We start from the raw sequence: 23,729 nt of genomic DNA on the forward strand, positions 1-23,729 counted from the left end.
CAATTTGGCAGGTTTCATACCTAAGAGTACTCCTATGGCATATGCTCATAAAATAAGGGTAGATTCAAGCAAATCCTTTTTAGCTACCTGAAACTGTAAATGCTTGCAGGAAAAATACAGCTGCACCTTTTAAACTTAGCAGGATTCTCTCTCTCTCTCTCTCTCTCTCTCTCTCTCACACACACACACACACACACACACACACACACACAAAACACACACACACACACGAAGGAGATACTGTTCCTAGATTGCAGCAACAATGAATTTGGGTTTGGGCGTTCAAGTCACCTGGTGACAGCATAAAGCTCAATGAGACAAATATAAGACAGGTTTCTGCAGTTACATCATGACAGCATGTCCAAAGGAGGGCCTCCAACATTTAAAGCCTGTAGAGGGTAAAAACTGGCCAGTCTTACACATGACGCAGAAAATGAAACACCCTCTTCCACAGCGTCCTCTAGTCACATATCATTTTCTGTTAAAACTCCAGAAAAGACAGGCACCACAGAATTAAGAAATAGTATTTAATACAAATTATAATGTAAAATCTGTGTTACATTTTCCAGACCATCTGATCCTTTATAAACAGTAACGCCCTCACCCTATTAAATACATTTTGTAACAATGCCGTATTAGGCTAGAGAAAAAAAAACACATATTGCACATTATGGTGAGAAATTCAGTTTGGTTTTATGAATTGGCAAGTTATCCAAGCAACGCTTAAGACTTGGTCTTAACACTAATATTGCAACAGAAGAAACTGGACACATTTTGTAACAATAAAAGGTATTTTATAGGACAGTGTTGGTAATCTTCAAATATTGAAAGACTGCAAATTTCAATATTTCACTTGGAAATTTGATCTAGTCCCTTCATATTCCCATAGATAGTGCAATCTATGTCAATATCAGGTATCTGTTTGAGTGTTCACAGCACATATTAGCATCTATGAGTGGCCTCGGACACCAGTCACTAAGGACAGATACAACCTTCTCAATATGAGATTTTATCCATACCAAAACCAATCAAAATGCTGGCTGAATCACATGGGAAAGAACTATACTATTTTGACTAGAAGTACAAGTGTTTTGTAAGTGCCCTTAAGTCTTTAGAACTCTAGTAGCCTGGTTGTTGTTGTTTTTTTAAAAAGCAAACATCTGAAACGCATTACTTGGAAAAATAAGCCAAACTGTAAGTCACCATTTGGACACCCAACATTTTAGTAGGCACAAACTTTCCTAAGTTGAGTTACAAAACGTGCAATTTGCATCAAAGAGGCTACACATAGTCATAAGCGCCAATGTGGACATGCCAAAAAAGTTACACACCCAGTCGACCCCATTATGCAGACACATACATACCTTGTGACAGCATGCTTTGTTGACAACATGATTATAGCAGTGATAAACTGACTTGTTTCAGTTTGCATTTCTCATCACATCAACAGCTTATGGCCAGGATCTTTTTTTCAACAACAAAAACTTTGGAAATACTCAGTTTCAAAAGCAGTTCATGACTGGGGTGGGGCCCAACTGGGCACAATAGCAAAATTCACTGTGCTAGTAAAGTACTTTGCATAAACTGCTCTATGGATTCCAGCCAATGTTGAAGTTTTCAGCTTTTTTGCTTCACACATTCCCTCCTAAAGCACATGTTCTAATTGTGAACTGTTAACATGCTCTCCTTTGCAGGATTAGTAGATGATGCCAGCCCTGTATAACTGGTCAAAAAGCCCAATCATTTTTTTCACCTGCGCTCTCCTCGCAACTCAGGAAGTGTTGCTTGACCTGAAAAGTCAGCTACTAGGTCAAACATCATAGGCATAATTTTGGAGGAAAAAAAGAAGGCCATTAAGATCTGGTCTCACCTATAGAGGTATCATGGTTTTTACAGGATTTTAATCTTCCAGAGGATTCTGAACTGTTCGCTCTCTCTTACAAATAGCAACACTGAGAAATAGGAAGAAAGGCTGTACAGTGAAACACAAAATCTTCTAGGCAAACATAAGCCTACTTTGAGATCCCTGAGATTCATTTGTTTGCCAAAGAGATTAAGCAAGCCCTAATTATTTATTTGATAAATATTATGTAGTATTTGAAATGTGTTTTGTGAAAGCAAACATATATTATGAACTGGATTAGGTTAGGTAGTGAAACTGGTATGTAACACAATGCATGGTAAAATTTGATCCAAGATGTATTGCGCTTTTCAAAGAGGAAAATGCTGATCAATAATCATATTTCAATCTACTGTACGAATCCTCAAGTGGGTTTAAATTATATTCCTGAAGGCAGGCAGATACTCTCTTCTACCTTCCCAGCCTTACTGGGGTGTGGAAGAAAGGCTTTGTTCATCAGAAGCAAAAGAAGGCCTCATATTATATCCATTTTGGTTGCCCCAAGGTGCTTCAAAAATGATGAATATTCTTGTCACAGGAATTAAAATGGGAATCAAAGGCCAGAACATCTTTGAGGATCAGCTTCTCTCTCTACTTCTTCTGCTACATGTATATGTAAAATACATGCCCCAAGAAGGGGCAATAATCACCTGTAAATACTCAATTCACAGTAAACGTGAAAGGAGAGTGTACAACCCTCAAACACTACTTGGGATGTTAATCTTTTATATTGTAAAAGCACAATAGTTATAAATGATTTTTAAAAGGTTATTTCTTTCTGGAAAATGAACAGCTCAAGCCCTTGCCTCTGTTCTGAAAACAGCTAAGAAGGCACTAGCTCAAAAAGCTTACATATTACAACTACAAGGAATGTAAATACTTAGATTCAGGAAGATCTTCCAGAGAGGCACAAAGCAGGAGATGAATATAAACAGAATAATGTTGTGAATGTTGGTAAATCAGCAATACAAAGTATCAGATGAGTGGCTCTGTGCATTTACACCTACTAGAAGGCACCTTTTAAAAATTACTGGTTTCAGAAACTAGTAAACTCCATACACCCTTGAATGTGCAATTCTAATTAAGAACACTGTTTTCAACATCAGCCTATATGTTAGTCCTAAACACAGTGATGCAATATCTTGGCTGATATTACAACAAACTGCATTTCAATTAGGACATTTCCAGCAAGACACCGAGTAAACCAGAACCTATGGATTTTTTCCTACCTGAGCAATAATTAATATTGTTTATTGCTAGTTAAATAATCTAATAATTAAGCTTGGTGAGAGAAATTGCACATTCCCTTTTTTCCACACACACCCCTTTTTTTATAAGAAATATATATAGGTTCTCCCCAGCATTCTTATTTAGAATGCAATTAAGTGATGTGGCAAAACAGCATTTCTGATACAAGATACTTGCAATCCTTTTAAAAGGTCACCTTAGTCTATCACATATTTTTCAGAAATACAAGCTTCAAAGTTTCACATGCGATAACGTAGCTTACATTAGGCAAAATATGCCACATCCGACTGTATTTCAGTAATAACAACTGGAGTCTAGCACGGGATCCTCTTTCCATCTTTAAACTGAATCCTTCATTACAATGAGTGGCTATTTAAATGCCTGCACCTGCTATAAGCTATGAGGCTCAAGAGACTCATCTTCAGAACAAGATGCTGCCTTGCGCCTTAAGGATTACTCCATATGAAGAGATGTTCAGATCAAGCCCACCATCTGATCAATCTGTCTCATGTAAATACTCTTCAAAGGCAGCAAGTATCTCCTCTCATCTGGTACTCTGTTGCACTGCAAAACAGAAGGAGACGCTTTTTAATAGTTGGAAGTTCACAGCAGCTTGCTTTTCAGGACTGAATCTTGTACCATTTGGATGGGAGGGCATGATTCACGCCACGCATCGCTTGGCAACATGACAGGATCAGACACTGCTCCTAACAGAAGTAAGGGAATGGGCATACTTAAATGATGAGTGTTACTCGACACATTCATATCTTAAAAAGTGTGAGAAATAGTCCTCGGTACTGAAAAGTTTGCCTTCAAAGCTATCCAAAACTCTGGCGACTTTACAGGAACAAGTAGAATATCTCTGTTAAACTGCTACATTCCAGGAACATCAGCTCACCCATTGTGATTCTTGGTCATGCACACAAAGCTCCCTTTTACCACTGGAAAGAACTGATGAGTGAACTTGGCTTTACTGCATTCAACAAAGCATCTTCTTGACTACTTGAACCAAAATGTGCCCCCCGCCCCAGAGTTCAACTGGATTCAACTAGATTCCAGGCACGTCCAACAGGTAGATCGTGATCTACCGGTAGATCACTGGCTCCCCCTAAAGAAACTAAACAATTTTAAAAAGCTCAACAACTTTCTTTGACCTGAACCCCCAAAAAGGGAGTAGATCACTGCCACCCCTGTGTATTCATGTGATCATGATGCAACCAAATGAATACAGTATCTACACAGTTTCTGAAAAATTCGGAGCTAGGTCTCATGTGGTTCTAGTCACAACCATTCAAGAAGGGTGCAGAATTGTGCATTAAACAAATTCAGGCAAAGACTATGAATTATAGTGTCTAGAAGAAATTTTATGTTGTTGAGATCTCATTTCTTTCTGAACATTTGGGCTTTTAATCTGCTATTGCATCTTGACCCTCGTCTAAAAAGACAAGCAACACTTATATGTGTGAAACAAATATGTCTTGGAGAATAGTTGGACACAGGTTGTCTGAACACTAAAGTTTGCCCCCCAAAACCTTCAGATTTAGGTCCCTGCAGGCTGGAACCTAAGATCATTCCTATTCAGCAAAAGAGAAACTATTTACAGGAAAAATACATACTGTAACTGCCATCATAATATATCTGAGCAGCATCCATGGATATATTTGCTGAAAAAACAGGCACTCCCCCCCCCCCCCGGGACACTCTATATTTACTAGTTACAAAATGCTTAGTTAACTGGGCAGAATTGCTTGCATTCCCTATTTCTGTACACAACTACTATACCCAAACTGGAACTGGTTTATATTTACATTAGAAGTAGAGTTGATTGCTCTAAGTTCATTTGGCTTTAGCTTTTCAGTCTTCTTCTGTTCTTCAGGGAAAGTATCTTGCCACAGTGAAACACGAAGACGCTTATCCAGCGATACTATATGCCCCTCTGTAGTAAACATATATCTATTGCCCGATTTGTGCACTGGGTTTTCTTCATCAAAAAGCTGAAACAAGAATTTTTTATGTATCCTTAATGTTTCACATTTAGCATAATATATAACAGCAATGCAGTACCACCACGTTTGCAAAACTGACACAGATCAGGAAACAGGTTACTCTGCAGCTAGATGCCATAAAATGTATTTTGAATATGTAGGTTACCAATATAACATATTTATTACAGACTCTGCCTGCCAATGTGTTAGATACACAGATTATATTATAAAACATTGTGTGTGTGTGTGTGTGTGTGTGTATAAATGTGTGTGTGTGTGTTCACCCCTATGATTCATGAATCATTATAATCATTCATGAATCACTATGATTCACCCCTATGAATCATGAATCATTATAAGCAGGCCTACCACTTGTTGCTAGTTCCAGTTCTAGTGAACAAGCCTATTTTAAAACAGAAAGCCCCAAGGCTGACCATAAAGGATACCTACCAAATACAAATATTTACATGTTTCACTGAGAAAAAAGCTTTCCATCCGATCTTCTTTGGACTTCTCTATAACATGGTGCAGAGTAGCATAGCCACATCTGAAATAAATTTTAAAAAACCTCAATTATGCCAGACTCAATTATGCCAAACCTCAATGCCAGACTGCTTTCTTTTCCTCTAAGACCTGCTTGTGGGCCAGAAATTCAGCAGCAACACGCCAACTGAACACCTGAAAACTGCAGAGGCTTATAAACACCTTTGCTCCTCCCTATAACTCATGTATTTTGAATGCATTGTAAGCTGCCGCCTCAAGAAACTTGGTTAGTAGGCAATATAGGGTGGCGCTGTGGGTAAAACCTCAGTGCCTAGGGCTTGCCGATCACATGGTCGGCAGTTCGAATCCCCGCGGAGGGGTGAGCTCCCGTCTTTGGTCCCAGCTCCTCCCCATCTAGCAGTTCGAAAGCACCCTTAAGTGCAAGCAGATAAATAGGTACCGCTTTATAGCGAGAAGGTAAACGGTGTTTCTGTGTGCTGCGCTGGTGCTGGCTCGCCAGAGCAGCTTTGTCACGCTAGCCACGTGACCCGGAAGTGCCTCCGGACAGCGCTGGCCCCCGGCCTCTTAAGTGAGATGGGCGCACAACCCTAGAGTCGGACACGACTGGCCCGTATGGGCAGGGGTACCTTTACCTTTTATAACTCATGTATTTTGAATGCATTGTAAGCTGCCGCCTCAAGAAACTTGGTTAGTAGGCAATATAGAAGTACTACACACAAAATAAAGCAAGATTTGCAAATCCAACATAGGGGCTAACACTTGAAGCACAGGTTTTTCAAACATCCCTTGTGAGCACTGGGATCCAAGCCATAGCGTTGCTGATGTTTAAAAGCAAAGAGGTTGCTCACATGCCCGTTAGATAAGAGAATCAAAATTAATTCAATGGAAGCAAGCATATTTGTATAAACTGCCACATGCAGCTCAGTTCAGAAGAAACTTCACAAGTAACTTAAAATAAAAGGTTTCATTTGTCTCTATATTTCCCAATAGCTAAGCACAAGGTGATATTAAAAGTTTAGTTTGAAAACTAACTTTGCTTTTGTGTGCTTCTCCAGACTCTGAAGAATATCCATGCCTACATGGAGATAAAATGGATTCTTTGTTGCCTAAATAAAAGGAAGGAAATAAGTGTGAAGAAATTATGCAATGCCATGTAAATAAAGGCTCAAACACTAGTAAAACTAAATAGTTCAGCCACTAGAAAGTAAACAAACCAGATGCAAAACCATAGTTTAATCCTAGTTTGTTCTCACCAATAAGAATTTAAACAAGTTTCCAGAGTTTGAGTTGACCACTATGCCAACTCAAATGTTAGCATTGTGGGAGGAGGTGAGCCCCACACCCTCTACGCAAGAAAAACTAAATTACTTAACCAGTTCTTTGGATCCTGATTGCCATATCCAAACATGGAGCCCAAAATGTAAGTTAAACCAATGATTCCCTTAAATCAGTGTTTCTCAAATAGAATAGATTGAATCAGTCTGAAAATAATGAACTGTATATTGGGACCACACCTCTTAAGCAGCAGCAACAAGGATACATTCATTAAGACAATTATATATAAAAAAAACCTTTAATACCTGATAAAGAAGATATGTAGATTCTACTAACTCTGGCCTTAGGGGATAAAAGAGGACATCAGGTGCCTGTAACTGCCAGTTGTACCTCTCTGGAAGAGCTCCATATCGTTTCCATATGGCATAATAAAATGCATGGAGGCAAATAGCATCTTCTACATCACCTATTAAAACCTGAGAAGCAGCAAAATTGAAAAATTGCATAAAGGTAGGACAGCTCACTGGTAATAATACATTACCAATTTCCTTCATAGTATCGTCAGTCTCCCTAGGCCAGGAAAAGCACCAGACAATAAATCAGTTATCAGGAACGCTACTCTAAAATGGTGTAGCAAACATTAGCTCAGCAAAAGAACTTTTGAAACATATAAAAGCGCTATAGCTGCTTTTGGACCAGACACCACCAAGCAAATAATAAAAAGAGACTGGGAAAACCTATGTATTAGGCGCATGCTGTAATGTGCTGTAATGTGCAACTCCATGTAACATTCAATCAGCAGCAGCAGAAGCTGAATTGCTACATACCTTTTGCTGCAAAAGGAACATAACCAGTTTTACTGGAGCTGTCAGTGGTCAAGGAACCTTAGTATCTCCCTCACACACAAACCCTTTTGCGATTATCTTGTGTCTACCACTACAACCCAACATCCGTTTCATCTTAAGTGCTAAGCAGCCGGCTGGCAAATCAATCCCCTGGGAATAGGCACCGGCTGTCTCACTTCCCACCCGCATGATGATGCTAACATTGCACTTCTGGAATCTGTATGGTCATACATATGCATTTTAGCTCCAGCTATTAGAGTAGTACCCACACTTGCAAGTCAACTGCACAGTGCAAGGCAAGATCAGAACTGAATATGGGGGGGGGGGTCTTTCCTACCAGATGCTAGTTTTATAGAAAGGACCAACAAAATCTGTTTTAGGTTGGGAGGCTGAGCTCCTAATAGTTCACATTTTGCAAAGCTTTCTATACTTTCTCCATCAAACTGAAAATACCTGAAGCCCAGGGAAAAAAGCTTGAAGAGAATCAATCCATGTGTTCATCAACTGCCCACTGAACATATTTACATTAACATAGAGTGGTGGGTCCCCTTCACCTTCATTACAGGCTTCTCTCCTAAAAGGAATAAAAAGCAAGGTTTGATTCAAAACAATATGCCTTATCGTTATATGTACAAGTGGAGCACACTGAAGACAAGATTCCATTTGGCTCCTGCTTCAGCATCTCAGAAAGTGAGTTGCTTCAGCTTCGACCACCTTGACCACAACCCACTTTGACCCAGATCCGAAGTCTCATCAAAATTTGGTCTTTGTATGACCCCTCTAACTACTACAGAGAAATCAACCAACAGCTATAACTTTTTAACAGAAATAGATAAAAATGTGTAGGCACAGTTGTTCCTTCTGAGAGATCGAAACCTGACAAACCTTAGACAAGTGCAGGATTTTTTGTGCAAGAGGATGAAGACTTTTAAAGTCTGGGGAATAAATTTATTTTTTAAAAAAATCTTGCATGGGTCAATTTGTGTGCAAATAACTTTTAAAATGCCTTGTAAAATTTCAGAAGGACGGATGCCAGAGTTTGAGCCTTTCGGTGAATGAATAAAATGTTGTTTTCTGCTCTACAACACTGACAGATAAAGTGAGATACATTCCCCCAAACTCCCACATCCAGTGAACACAAGCAAAACTAAGTTCTCTGTAAAGTCATTCCCTGGCTGTAAAGTTATTCCCTGGCTATTAGAGGCCTCGTCTCCCTCTACCAACCTTATATGGAGAGTTTATAACAATCATACAGTGTAGTTCACCATTATAACCCTACTTGCAGGATGGAGGGCTATGCTGAGAAAGTGTACGTACAGCATTCCTACAACAATGCATGTCAGTTTAAAGGCTTGTGAAACCTTTCAAATATGCTACAGCTTTGACTGCTCTGATGTCACCCAATCTAAGAGATTATAGCAAAAACTAAGCAGGTGGTAGCTTGGTATAAAGCTATCACGGTGTATTGTTTAAGCATGATTATAATAATGTGGTGTGGATTTAATAGAATTATTTTTTAATTGGATCATTTTTTGGATTCCCCCCCCCCTACACAAAATAGGTTGATTTGTATTGGGAAGTTTCCCAGTGTACATCAGAAAACTTTCCAGTACTTTAGAGAGTAATCTAATTAACACGTTTATTTTACTTACATTGAGGAAACAAAGCTGAACACATCTGAAACTGTGAAACTTGACTTATACTGTATTTGTAACTAGCATACATTCCTGTGAAGTGGAAAATATAAGCACTGGGAAACCTTCCACCCCACATCACTGTTACTATAATGTTAGAATAGATGGCAGTATATGGAGGACAGATGCTGTCCAGAGTTCTTACAATCAATGATTTGACACAGGGAAATCAAGGAAGGGGAGCTAAGAGGAGAGAGGAGTAAAGAGGGGGAAACTATTTCAATTTTGTATATTTAAAGTTGCAACTCAAACTGTCTGCTTATGAGTGTAACAGACTTTCACTTACGCAACAATATTTAACCTTCCACTCTGGAAGGTTGGGGGGCTCTTTGGAACAGATCTGAGTGGGGTATGGGGTATGGGGAGAGGAAGGTGATGTCCCATTGCACAAGCAGAAGTCTGCTTGTACACATCTAATTACAAGTAGGGCATGGGGATTAAGTGGTTACGCCAAAGACTGAACAACAACATGGGTTTGCAGAAGAATTTGAAGGTAGACAGCAAGTGTCAATTTAGTTTGTTGTAATAATCACAGTTTCTAAGTATACATCAGAGGAACACATAATTATTCTTAAGGAAACTGATGTTCCATGTTCCAACCAGCCCAGGCAAGTTTTACATCCTCCTGAAGATAGTAACGTAAGGAACATACCCTCGCCTTAAGTAGTTCTGAATACTCTGATAAGCATCATTGAACATCTCTAGATCTTCTTTTTCTCCAAAGAGGATGTAAGATTTCAAAAGATATTCATAGAAGGAATCTAATCCTGCTCCCAAACCACTCTGCTTTCCAACCCAGTGGCCAGTTTGAATATTCACAACATTGCCTATGAAGTAAACACAAAGACAAAGATTATCCAAGAATAGCTACAAAAATTGTTGCATTTATACACTGCTTGGCTGATAATGCTCAATGTAGTATAAAATTCCTGTATAACATGAAATAAATTACAATAAAGCGTATACAATCTCAAAAGCCAGAGGACATCAGTATAGAAGTCAAGCATTACACCCAAAACAAAAGTCTGGATGCAAAACATTCAGTATGGGAAAGCTAGATCCCTTTGCATTGTCTTGTAAAAATAAAATTGTGGCTTGGATGTTAGCGGATCTCCTTCAACAGTCTGCCAATATAAGCACTCCTAAAGGGGACTTTAAGCTTGGACTTCCCAAATCATTTCAAGAGAATTTTAGGACTATATGTTCATTAAAGTCCAGTGGTACCTCTGGTTGTGAACGGAATCCTTTCCAGAGTCCCGTTCGCAACGTGAAAAGCCTGCAACCTGAAGCGCCATATCGGCACATGTGCACAGCACGATTTGGTGTTTGTGCAAATGCGCGAAGCGCGATTTAGCGTTACTGTGAATGTGGCGAAACCCAGAAGTAACCCTCTCTGGTACTTCCGGGTTGCCGCGGGATGCAACCTGAAAAAACGTAACATGAAGCGGACATAAGATGAGGTATGACTGTATGTGAAGTACTGAAAGTACAAGGTTTTATTAAAAACAAACTCTGAGAACAGGGCTTGGAAGACCAACAGCACAGTTCACAAATAATTAGTTGTACAGAATCCCATCTTCATCATCACGTGTGCACATAGCTGCATTCTACACCAGGTGACTATACTGCAGTAATCAATACCCATATTTGAGTGTTCCTATAACATTGCCGTGGTCCTCAAATTTGAGGACTGGGAAAAACTTTGGAAGGATGGGTTAAATTTTACGGCGTGCATAACGATAAAGGAAAATGTCATGAAGATGTTCTATAGGTGGTACTTAACACCTATGAAACTATCGAAAATGTATAAGGTGGATAACAAGTGCCGGAAATGTAAAGATAAAGAGGGCTCCTTCTACCATATGTGGTGGGAGTGTGGAAGGGTGAAACAGTTTTGGGAGAAAATATATATTGAACTAAAGAAGATCTTAAAATATACGTTCATAAAGAAATCAGAAATTTTCCTATTAGGGATATTAGGGCAAGAGATAAAAAAGGAAGATCGTAGACTAGTATATTATGCAGTTACAGCAGCAAGGGTAGTACTAGCCCAGAAGTGGAAACAGCAGGAAATACCAACGGTGGAGGAGTGGAGATCTAAGCTGTTGGACTACGCAGAGTTGGATAAATTAACAGGAAAAGTTAGGTATATAAGAGACCAAGTGTTCATCAAGGATTGGGGAAAGTACGCAGATTATCTGGAATGTATTAGTGAGGGACAAACAACGCTAAAGGGATTCAGAGACGCACTGTGAAAGACTATGAGTTATTGTGCAAAGCAAATAGGAGACAGGGATAGGTACAATGACAATATAAGCAAAGAAACGTGTAATCTTAATTATCGCTTCGAATGATTTATGGACAAGCTGAAGGAAGTCTTGAAAGGGATGGCTATGTAATATTGTTGATGTGAAAGTTACAATTTTGTGTATCTTTTATCTTCTCTTTTTTGTGTATTCCTTCTTTTTTCTTTTTTGTGTATTTTTTCTTTCTTACATGTGTGTTAGTCTTCATTTTCTTTCAATTAATAAAAAGAACGGTGAAAAAAATATATATATATAACATTGCCGTGGTGCATTATTGCAGAGATAATCATTCACTAAATTAGGGTGGCTTCACACAGTATGCAGCCAATGTATTTTCCATTGTGTGTACATACATGCAGCAAGGATCCCAGACAATCCCATCTCCCGATTCTGTAATATGCCTATCTATGATGCACTGCTCACAAGCAAACAGCGGATGCATTAGCGTAGAAGTAAAAATTTATTCCTAATATAATGGAGGATTTTTAGGCAATTGGGCACTAAGGTCCCAGTGCAACCATACAAATGATGCTGTGGTATAAGCTATCACAACTATGCAAGTACCATCTTGCCTCCCACAACTGCTCCCCTACCTTGCTGGGGGGGAGGGATATCTGATTTAAAAAAAATTGCCTTCCACCCATTGCAGCTTGCCTTTGCTTTGTAAGTCAATCTGTGAGGCTCACTTGAAAAGTAGTATATAAATACCTCAAATAAGTAACTTTTCGGGATTATACTACAGTTAACAAATTCTGTTAATTATGCAAGACCCATAAACCTATTATGCACCTAATAGTCCAGTGTCATTGCTCCTTAGACTCCAGAGTGCTTTCACAGCTCGGCGGGCAACCCATTCAAAAGTGGAATCGCCCAGAAGCCTGCTAAGAATTCCAAATTCCACCAATAAGGATCCAGCTCCTGCAGTGCAGGTCTCATTGTTGCTGCCAGAAGGAACTCCTGTTCTTAAGTTTACCTACACAAAGATAAGAAGGTTTAAATGTACATTTCTTGAAAAGCAAGCAGCAATAAGGATCCAGCTCCTGCAGTGCAGGTCTCACTGTTGCCCCCAGAAGGAATTCCTGTTCTTCAGTTTACCTATACAAAGATAAGAAGGCTCAAATGTTCATTTCTTGAAAAGCAAGCAGTTACATTTCTGTCTTTTGCTTCCTTCATTTCTACCCCCTTGATAATCAAGGACAAATATAAGGTGACTTGTGTGTTTCATCAGTGTTCTGTCATGAGGTTGCATCATATTCCACAGGGAATCTGTCTTAAAGGAGTATCCAGATTAACATTCGGCATGTAAATACCCAGCCATCAAAAGACCAAGTCAGACACTGCAAAATATTCAACATGGAACAGCTCCAGGAACACAGTCATGTTGAGGAACCAACAGTTGACCTAGGGCATCCATTAAAGCAGTTGATTTTGACAGCAAATTTTTAAAGTGAGGGCAAAGATATTTTCTGCTGTCAGGCTGTATGTTTTAACATGAGAAAGCAAGGCCTGTAAGCACAGATGTGCTGAGAAAAGCATTACTTCCTCCACAAAGCTGCTATACGTGGATGATATTCCAATCTAGTTTTTCAAAATGCGAGCCTTACGTTTAATATTTAAGACCCATCTAGCCCCAGCAAGTGAAAGTAGAATGAAGTATTAAAGAAGGTTCCATGAAAACTGTTCTTCATGGCACACTTACCCGAGGATATGGAATTCCTGTTTTGGTGTTCTCAAAAGCAGGTAACAGTCTTACAGCCAGGTCATGAGCCATATGCAAGAGCTCATTATCATAGCCCTTAATAGTCATATCCCCAAAAGGCTGCTTGGCATCTGTTATGATGATATGGGCTGAAAGCAAGCTTCCCAAAACCCTGTAAGAGATAGTTTTAAAAGAGACAATATATAATTTGCTACATTATGTGTAATGTACAGCATATCAGTTATCAAAGTTAGGTTCAAACTGAAGATAAAACAGAACATTAGCTTATATCAGGAGTGGGGAACATTTTTTAGTCTAAGCGCTGCAACTCTCCTGGGCAACGTTCCAATCACCTCCATCCATGGAAGCAAGGGTCATCATGAGAATTCAAGGACACATACTAGTCAGGCAAAAAGAACCTGGGGTGCAAAGCAGGGCCACTGAGGGATGTGGCCTGGGGAAAGGGGTGAAGGAAGTTCCATGGGCAAAGAGAGGTCTGGCTGAGAGAGACATTTAGGCCTTGGGCCCAAACCACATTCTATACTCTTCGACTGAAAGATCAACATGTAAGATGCAGAGCATCTTAATCTGCTTCTTGAGCTATTTCACATCAGTTTTGTCTACCAGCACAGAATTCAGAAAAATCTGCTGTCATTTACTTGCCATGTTTCCTACTATCACAATGTCTTAATACCAATTTTGTCATGTCCAAAAACAATATAAATTGTTTTATGTTTATTCTGTACACCATCCCATACTTGGAAATATTATGAGCTTGCATGTCCTGAGCAAGGACACATCTGTGATTGTAGTCTCAGCTAACAAGGAAATACCAAGTAAAGTTAAGTTGAATTAATTAATTTAAGTGCAGGACCTAAATTGAGCTTTCAGCATGTAGTTAGCCTCTAAAAAGGCTCTGAAATTTACTGGCTAACACTGAAAATTCCAAGCCAGGAGGCAAATCACTGTGATAGGTTTATATATCTCCACTAATCTATAAACTTGCTGTTTCTCAATTATTATTTTTTCAAAACCCTCAATAGAAAGTCCTCTTAAGTAAAAAAAAAATCAAATCACCAGAACAGATTACAAACCTTTGCTCTATCTTTCTTATAAAGAAGCCAATGCCAAAATGCTGGCAATTTGCTTAGCTGCAAGAGGCAAAATAGATATATCATGACTCAAATGCATTGGCACATTCTTTTTATTTAACTAAACATAAGTAAACAAAAGGCAAAGCACAAAAAGGCAAGACTTGACAACCTTTAAGTAATGAAGTAGTCACAACTGAGGGGTAAGGAACGAAAAGGGTATGTTAAGTTCAGTGCTTAATTTCAATTCTGCCAGTTATAGGTAACAAACATTTCTTGCTTTTGAGTATCTGAATGTGGTTAAAATTGCAGGTGTTGGAAACAGAGTTGAATGTGGCAAGTTTGCTGTTCTCGGAGCACAGTGGAGTTCTGTAACAAAATTAACTGAAACAAAAAATTCCTTCCAGTAGCACCTTAAAGACCAACTTAGTTAGTTCTAGGTATGAGCTTTCGTGTGCATGCACACTTCTTCTGAAGAAGTGTATCTGAAGAAGTATGCATGCACACGAAAGCTCATACCTAGAACTAACTTAGTTGGTCTTTAAGGTGCTACTGGAAGGAATTTTTTGTTTTGACTATGGCAGACCAACACGGCTACCTATCTGTAACTAAAATTAACTGACAAACTGAGGAGTACATGCATTGGTACTTCTGCACACAGCATGCAGTAAAAAGACTAATAAGCAGGACTTTTTTCCGGGGGAACTTGCCAGAACTGAGTTCCGGCACCTCTCAGGTGGGCATCCTTGCCATTCTAAGAGAACGAGTGAGGCGTTCATGGTGAGTTCTGGCATCTCTTTTTCTAGAAAAATTGTTGTTTAGTCATGTCCAACTCTTCGTGACCCCATGGACCAGAGCACGCCAGGCACTCCCTGTCTTCCACTGCCTCCCGCAGCTCGGTCAAAGAAAAATAGCACTGCTAATAAGGGCAGTCACCAAGATGCAAAGCAGCACCCCAACTTGTAGTGTCTTTTTTAAAAAGAAAAATGAGAGTGCAAAAAGAGAATGTTGTAGGGAGGGAGGTACTTTTGCATGCTCCATTCATACAGAACAGCAGCATGATCCATTTGTACTGTACAGCAAAAAGTTTCATAACTCTCTGTAGTAGATGGTTACAGTTTTACTAAGCACTTTGCTCCTAAGGAATTTCATGTGGGTCCTCCTCTGCTTTGACTTCAGGGTTAAGGACAAAAAATATTGCTAGGCATTTAATATTAAGAGGGCTAAAATTATTGTCAGTTCCCTGCTGGTGTTTGTTTATAATAAAAAGTGGGTCCTCTTTAACCCTCCATTTTGCTTTAGTGACTTTCTTCTATCACTCAAAATTACCAATTTATTACACTATGTTGTGAGACAACAAGCAAGCATAAATTAACTGTCTTCTGAAAATGTGATAAATTTAGTTAGTGCTCACATACAATGCTCTCAAATTTCAAGTGGCAACCTACCTAATTGTTGCTTCAAAAACTTGGACGGTTGAATCTGTGTCAAACGATACTGTGTCTATCACTAGTTTCACTGCTTTCTGGAACTCTGAAGAATTTCCCATTACCTTTAAGGCAAAACATAATTATCAGATTAAATAATCACAAGTTTTTGTACTAGCTGTTTAAAATGTTTAAAAACAAAAATTAAATATCAGGCATTACTAAAAACCGTAGAAATTTCCATTGTCACATTTCCTAAATCCCAATAATATTTCAGGACCTCAAAAGGTACCGTCCTAAAAACAACAAAGTATTAGAACACAAAGCACCATAATTTAAGTGTGATGGTTTACTAAGGTATATGATTTATGCAAAAAAACAACAACCCAACTACAACAAAACTGTGCCCTATACAAAGTTTCAAAGTATAAGAAAACAACTTACAGGGTTAAATGTATAACTGTCTAAACAACACCATGTAAAGAAGCTATAGTGATTTGTCCAAGCTAAAAGCAGGCTCTAATACTAATACAAATGGTGATAGAGTTAAAATAATCAGAATGCAATGGCCCTGGGGTAATTCCACCAGGAAGAAAATAATACAAAAGTCTACTGTGGCATGGATCTTAATAACATTCAATAATTAGGGTGGTTATAAAAATATCAGATATGTTGAATCGAGCTTGCTTGACAGAATTAGTTTACTTTAAAAAAAACCCTTCCTCAGTTAAGAAAACTACCTTGGCAGCAAGACATTCAATTGCAGCTGCTTACAATTGACTCCCCTCCCCTCCATAGAGTCTGCTGACACATATAATCAAATCTCTCACTGCTTGTGACTATCACCAAAGCCAGACATGAACTGAAGCTAATAGATCCCTTTCCCCTGAATAAGGGAGTTCCATTTCCAGCAGAAGAGAACTCAGGAAAGGAGAGTTATCTAAGGGGAAGATGTTGGCACCTGTCTGTCTTGAGAGACAATGGAGTGCACCTCCTGAGGTGAAATCAAACTCCTGCATTAACAGCAAGGAGGTGACCTCCCCAGGGCGCAAGCCTGGGCAGTGTGTATGGAGGTCCTGGGCTGCCTACAAAACAAGATCTCCTTCTCGGCCTCACTGATGTGGTCCAAAGAAAGCAGAGTAATACATCTGGCACCAGCCTGGCTGCAGGAGTTGCCAGAAGGAGGTGTACGAGGCACCATCGTAGGCACTCCACTCCGGATTTGAATAGTATGGGTCTTTGCCCAGAAGACATGTGTGTTAACCAAGGCAAGGAAGGAAAACAAGAGGTGCATGTGTGGGGTTGTAACTACTTTTGATCATTTGTTTCTTTTTTCAGTAATTAGAAAACATTTTAAACTCACTGCTAGGGTATCCAATGCATCAATCAGAGTAAGCGAGTAGTTTCCCAGGACATCATTGATATTCAGATTTGAACTGAAATAAAGTCAGTTAGAAGTTAGTTCTATCAGATTTTTTAAAAGTTAGTTCAAGAATGTAGTCTATAAATCTTGTAGCCCGATACTAAGCTTGATTACCTGGATGAGAGTCCTAAAGAATTTAATGGGATGTGTTCCCAGCTAAGTACCCAAAGAATTGCAGGCCCCATAACATAGATGCAGTATTAGCACACTCCTACAGTAAATCAGTCTACTGCCATGTTATACTTTTAATTCAGTCATATGCAATTTCTTTCATAGTAAGGCAAAGATGCAACCTTGGATCTCGAACGTCTTGGCTCCCGAACAAATCGGCTCCCAAATGATCAAAACCCGGAAGTGAGTGTTCCGGTTTTCAAACAATTTTTGGAAGCCGAATGTCCGACGGGACTTCTGCTGCTTCCAATTGGCTGCAGGAAGCTCCTGCAGCCAATCAGAAGCCGCATTTTGGTTTTCAAACATTTTGGAAGTCGAACGAACTTCTGGAACAGATTCCGTTTGACTTCCAAGGTACAACTGTAATAGGACACATAGTCTACCAAAGTCAGAAATAGGATATAAGTGAACTACGGTAGGCCTAGGTATTTTGACTTGATGGATTGGACACATCTGAAATTAAAGTGACACAAATATCTAGAAGATATATTACTGTCTGTATAACCGAGTGAATAAACGTATACAAGTCCAAACTGGGAGGTGCAACTTCAGATACTTGTTGAACTATGAGCAAATTAGAACATCACCAGAAAATTGTTCATTCTTTTTCTAAATTAAATTAAAAATAATTCTTGTTATAAGGCTTGATACAAAAAGCAGAACAGGATTATTGTGCCACATCTCACTCAGCACTCTGCTGTTTAAAACAAAACAAAAACTGGTGCTCTCCAGATGTTGCAGAATACAAGTCCCATAACCTTTTGTCATGCTGTCTGCTGCTGAGAAAAAGTTGCTGTCAAAAATAGCTAGAGGGCACCAGGTTGTTGAAGGGTGGATTATGGTATATATACTCAGGATCAAAACACAATTGCTTATTTCTTCAGACACACAATCAATAACAAGGCTGTAAAAGGGTGTGTTTTTCCTTCTTTCAAAGTGTATGTAGGGATTAGGATGGGATCCAAAGAAAGTACAAATACATACACTTAGAGCTTAGGATGCTGTTTTTGCTACAGCGACCACTGAAGTGAGGAAGCCACTCTTCAATTTAAGTTACCTTGTCTCCTTGTGAGAACTATTTAATCAAAACAGCAAGTAAGCTCTCTCATCATTCTTTTTTAAGAACTTTTCTCTATTCTTCAACCCAGTCTTATAGTCTTAACTAGGTCCCAAAATGTGGCAGAAATGCATGATTTTTCTAAAAGTAACTTGAAATATCCATACAATTGCTCAAATTTGAGGCTGTTATTCAAACATCTGCGTGCCAGTTAAGTCTCAAAGTCAGAAAAGGAAGTAGCTCAAAACTGGTAGACAAGAAACACGGAAGCTGCTTGCAGTGAAAACAGATTTTACAAAGCAAGAATAGCTAGGAACAAGAATACAGCCATGATATAGACTATTTTGACAAACGTAGGCAGCTATGTTTATAAATACAACATTTAAGCTTCCTTCCCTTTTTCAAGAACTGGAATAAAGTTACCAATGTAACCTTCAAATTACTGAATTTAGTCTACAACCAGCGTTCAACACTTCAAGATATTTTAAAGTTTTGAGTTGATACTTATATTTTGAAAATATGTTGATTTGTTTTAGGAAATAAAAAGAGAGAGAGAGAACAGATGTCTTGGAGAAGAGATGTCTTTCTCCAAGAACACAGTGTTCTTTGGACCCAAAGTACCATTCAAAATTGAACAAGATGGCAACAGTTGACAACATCAGCTTGTTCATTATGAAAGCTTTAAGATTTACTCTGATGTTTCTCAACCCTGACAAAAACTACCCTAAAAGCACTTTCTAAGCATAAAATTGGATTTTCTTTACTGGTGCATCTGTTGAGAAATAGCCACACAGGCAATTATAAATATAATCTGGAAAGACAGAATGGGTGAAGTCCACACAGTATTATATAACTTTATATGAAATAAAATTTTAAGCTCAAATTGCTCTGCTAGCACAGGCAGATACATAGCAAAGAGCCAAAATTAAATCCCCAAATAATGTTTAGGCTAGGTCTAATTGATTTTCCCATGTGCTTCACATATGTAACTGTGATCCTGATCAAATTCCTGAATATCAAGCTCACATACATATTCCAATAAAACATGGATTATTTTGTATTCAAAATGTTTTTTTTTAAAATCTGCCATTCAAAAGGTTCATTATCGAAGGCTCCTGATTAAACTTAGCAGTGATAATAGGACATACAATCTTATAGATCATTGAACCGTTTTTTTAAAAAGGAAGCAGCAAGTAGACTAAATGGATAGTTCTCACAACAGATGTATGTAAGAAGTGAGGCTCCCTCAAGGATCCATTTTGTGCTTTTTCATAATGACCTGGACTCTGGCACAGTCAGGTCAAATTATTAAGGGTGGTAAAAAGAAAAGGTGATCACAAAGAGCTCCAAAAAGGTATTTCTCCAAACAGGACAATGTCAAATGCAGTTCAGTTTAAGTGTAAACTGATGCATAGTAAGGCAAAAAATATACACACCAATGGTGAGCTAGTGATGACTGACCAGAAAAAAGGTACTGAGGTTGTAGTGGGTAGCTCAGTTAAAATGTTGAGCTGATGTGTAACTGTTGTGAAAGAGGTAGATTCTGTATTAGAGATCAAAATAAAACTGCCAATATTGTACTGCCTTTATACAAGTTTATGGTGCAACCATGTTTGGAATACTATATACAATTCTGATTCACATTTTTTTTAAAAAAAAAAAATGCGTAATTAGAAAAGGTGCAGAAAAAGGCAACCACAGTGACCAGGGGTTAAAGCAATTCCCCTACAACTTTGGGGGCTCTTCAAATTAGAAAAATAGATGAGGGAGGAAGACACGATAAAATGCACAAAATTATGCGGTGTGTTGAAAGAGGATAGGGAGAAGAAGGTGCCACAAGAATTACACCTCCATAAACAATCCTAGAACCCATCCAGTGACACTCAGTATAGACAAATGTACCACTTTAGACACACAGCAGATTCAGTTACAGAGTCAGGAACTTGGGGTTTAGACAAATTCATGGAGGATAAGGCAATAAACGGTTACTAGTGATGATGGCTACATACTAGAATCAAAGGCAAATACCAGTTGCTGGGAAATCATGAGCAGGAGAGGCCCTGGATGCAGAATTAAAGAGGACTTTGATCTGATCAAGAAGGTGTTTCTTTATGTCCTTAGGTGTGTCTATGTCGACTAAAAGCTTTTGTGATCTTAATTACAAAGTGTCATTTCAAGGCTCACTTACAAATAAGCTTGCAGAAAAGCATAAAGAATATGGCATGTAGATTTACTAGCAAACATGTGAAGTTGTGTTAGTTAAACAATGCACATCACTGAACTGCACAAATCAGTAAACTGCTACTGCATGTATTAACCTGTAGCCATTAGACAACAGAAAGAGTCCTATACAGGAAGGACAATGCAGGAGACGGAGAGGCACCAAGAATCTATTAGTAGAAACCAAATCTTTAGCAGCAAAGTTAGTCTTTGCAACCAAGGGAAACCCCACTGTCGACTGCGTCCCCCTCCCAGGAGGAATGAAGCAATGCTCATGCAATTTTTGAAGCACTCTACGATTTTTAAGACTGCAAACAACATGTAAGATGGCATCACTGGGTGCAACATAGTTGGGTCTGACACTTCTGTAAGAATAAGATTTGATAAAAGAAACCAGAGGAAACCAATAGCTGTCACACTCCAACCGTCACCTTTGCACTTTGGAAAGAGTACACATATGCAGTCACTACATAACTCTTGTGACTGTTCAGTTTTATTGTTTCTGAAAGACTGCTTTTCCTATCCGCAGCCGTAACTTTACTGCCAGTTTCACTTCTCCTAAATCCGACCCTTCCCATCTCAAAAACAAGCTCCATGTTTTCACCTTAAACTCTGCTCCCCACCCATTTTTATGTGCAGGGACCATTCAACACTGTTGTTGTTGGTTTTCCCTTTAGCACTGCAACTGGAGTTAGCATCAATACATTCCTACCTTTGGGTTCCCAGACCAACCTAGGGTTCTTACACTCACAGTAATTACAGTCATAGCTCCACATCGATACAAGACGGCTGGGGCAAGAACAGGGCAGGATTTAGGTTTGATGAGGCCCTAAGCTACTGAAGGTAATGAGGCCCTTTATATGTCCAGCTGTCCTTTGTCAAGACCTATTGCTTGCATCATAGGAGTCTACACAACACAAAACTCTATTTGCTGTATGTAGGTTTTATTTCATTTTTTATCTTATACTGTATTTTGGAAATGTACATCCATATTGTTTTTCCTTTAAATTTTTTGGTGGCCCCCAAGAGAGTGGGGCCCTAAGCTATAGCTTGTTTAGCTTATACGTAAATCCGGCAGTGGGCAAGAAATGGGAACACATACTAATACCTATACTGTATGATGCCTAAACCACAGAAGTGGTAGTTGCTATCTGCTTCAAATGGTCTCCCTTTCAACTTGCTCCCAAGGGCCTATGGCAGCATATCCCATAACCTGTTCCCTCCACCACCACCCCCCAAAAGAAAATACTCTTTGAAAGGTGATTCAAAGTCTCCCTGCTTTAAGTCCCTAAGTTGCTCCACTCTTACTTTCTCGTCGAGTTCAAGTTCACCCGCTGAAACAGATGGGTCAAGGTTTTCACACCCACCCACCGAAAACTCTCAAGTCCTCTTTTCCCCTCTTAACTCCATTCTTTTGCCAACAGCCCAGGTAGACCACGTCCAATTCCCTCTCCCTGCCCGATCTCCCAATTCTCTTTTAGCTTTCTCTCACCCCCTCGAAGCAAGCAGGAGAGCCTACAGCCTGGACTGCGGCGCCCCTGAGCACGAGCAGAGCGCGCACCCCCCCCCCAGGCCGTGGGACGGGAGTCGCGGGGGGCCGAGCCCCGGAAAAGAGAGTCTCCCTCGCGAAGGCTACTCACGGGTCGGCTCGGTCGGGCCCCCTCCCGCTGCACTCGATGGGGTTCAGCTCGTCCTGGGGGAAAGCGTGCGCCATGTAGTTGTCGTAGCCGAAGGCGAACATGCCCCGGGCGGCGTCGCGGAGCTGGGCGCGGAGCTGCGGAGGGAAGGCGCGGCTGTAGCGCTGCTCGTACTCGTCGCCGCCGCCGCCAACACCGACGACCCTCCTGGGGGGCGGCGAGGAGGAGGAGGAGGAGGCGGCGGCGCTGCTACCGGCTCCCCAGGCCTTGCCCAAGAAGGAGGCCCAGTGCGGGGCGACCAGGCCGGCGTCGAAGCAGCGCGCGTCCGAGAGCAGGGAGGCTCCGGCTCCGCCACTGCTGCCGCCGCCGCCGCCTCCCTCCGGCGGGCTGCAGGAGAGGCCCCGCAGGCGCTGGTGGTAGAAGCCCAGGCTGGGCCCCGCCAGCCACAGGAGCGCGTGCCCGGCCAGCTTCAGCGCCACCAGCGCCAGGACCAGCGACCGCCATTGCATGGTCGGAGCCGTCAGCAGCGGCGGCGGCGGCGGTAGCACCACGGCGGCCACCGCGCGCCCCTTTCACGCGCATACTTCAAGCGGAAGCTCCGCGCCTGTCGGAGGAGGGGACCGCGGAGGGGGGAAGCGCCCGGCCTCCCCGCCCCTCAGACTCCTCCTCCTTCTCCTCCCCACGTATCCTTGGCAGAAACAATAACACGTCTCCTTTAAGGGTGTGAAGAGCAGGAGGGAGGTGGGAAGGAGGAGGAGGAGGATTGTGACAGGGACGTCTCGGAGTCACCGTTGCCGCCGTCATCACGCGGAGACGACGGCGGCGCGGCGTTTCACGCCCGTCCCCGCCCACATAAGGTTTCTTTCCGAGACGCGGTCGAAGAAAGATGACGACAACAACAACGCCAGCCTTGGAACTGACGTGGCGAGCCACGATTTCCCCAGCCGAAGCGGTTAGCCAATCAGAGGGCCCGGGAGTGTTGCCCTTGGGTGCACTCTGCGCGGCCTTCCTGGTGACGAGCGTGAAGGGAAGCGCTGCTGCCGCTAGAGGGAGTGCTTGCCTTTTGGCTTAGCCGCTGTAAACAAGGGACTGTTGAAACGTGTTGTTTTTCCCTACCTCCCCCTTTTGAATTGTGTTTGGTAAAGAGCTGAATACCTTTTATTCCTCCCACCTATTTGATTGCTTCACGCACTGGGGCTTGAATCACGCCCCTAACCCCAGTTATGATGCTGGGATAACAAGTTCTT

General features: G+C 40.7%; 1 protein-coding gene across 2 annotated transcripts; it reads right to left on the reverse strand.

Annotated features, from left to right (window-relative positions):
- Positions 1-513: 513 nt before the first annotated feature.
- On the reverse strand, positions 514-23,213 carry EDEM1 (ER degradation enhancing alpha-mannosidase like protein 1). Of its 2 annotated transcripts, XM_081850148.1 has the most exons (12): positions 22,486-23,210; positions 17,338-17,410; positions 15,996-16,099; positions 13,457-13,628; positions 12,547-12,730; positions 10,104-10,278; positions 8,211-8,331; positions 7,218-7,388; positions 6,670-6,743; positions 5,584-5,680; positions 4,957-5,142; positions 514-3,712 (listed from the first exon to the last, which is right to left on the reverse strand). In XM_081850148.1, the coding sequence occupies exons 1-12, from the start codon at positions 22,989-22,991 to the stop codon at positions 3,623-3,625; spliced, it is 1,953 nt and encodes a 650-aa protein (XP_081706274.1). In that variant the 5' UTR covers positions 22,992-23,210; the 3' UTR covers positions 514-3,622. The 2 variants fall into 2 exon arrangements, with proteins under 2 accessions (XP_081706274.1, XP_081706275.1); XM_081850149.1 differs by lacking the exon at positions 514-3,712 and having other exon boundaries at positions 5,007-5,142; positions 5,601-5,680; positions 22,486-23,213.
- Positions 23,214-23,729: the final 516 nt, after the last annotated feature.

This window comes from Podarcis erhardii (genome assembly GCF_964252035.2).
Source record: "Podarcis erhardii genome assembly, chromosome: 2".
In the NCBI taxonomy this organism is placed as follows: domain Eukaryota; kingdom Metazoa; phylum Chordata; class Lepidosauria; order Squamata; family Lacertidae; genus Podarcis; species Podarcis erhardii.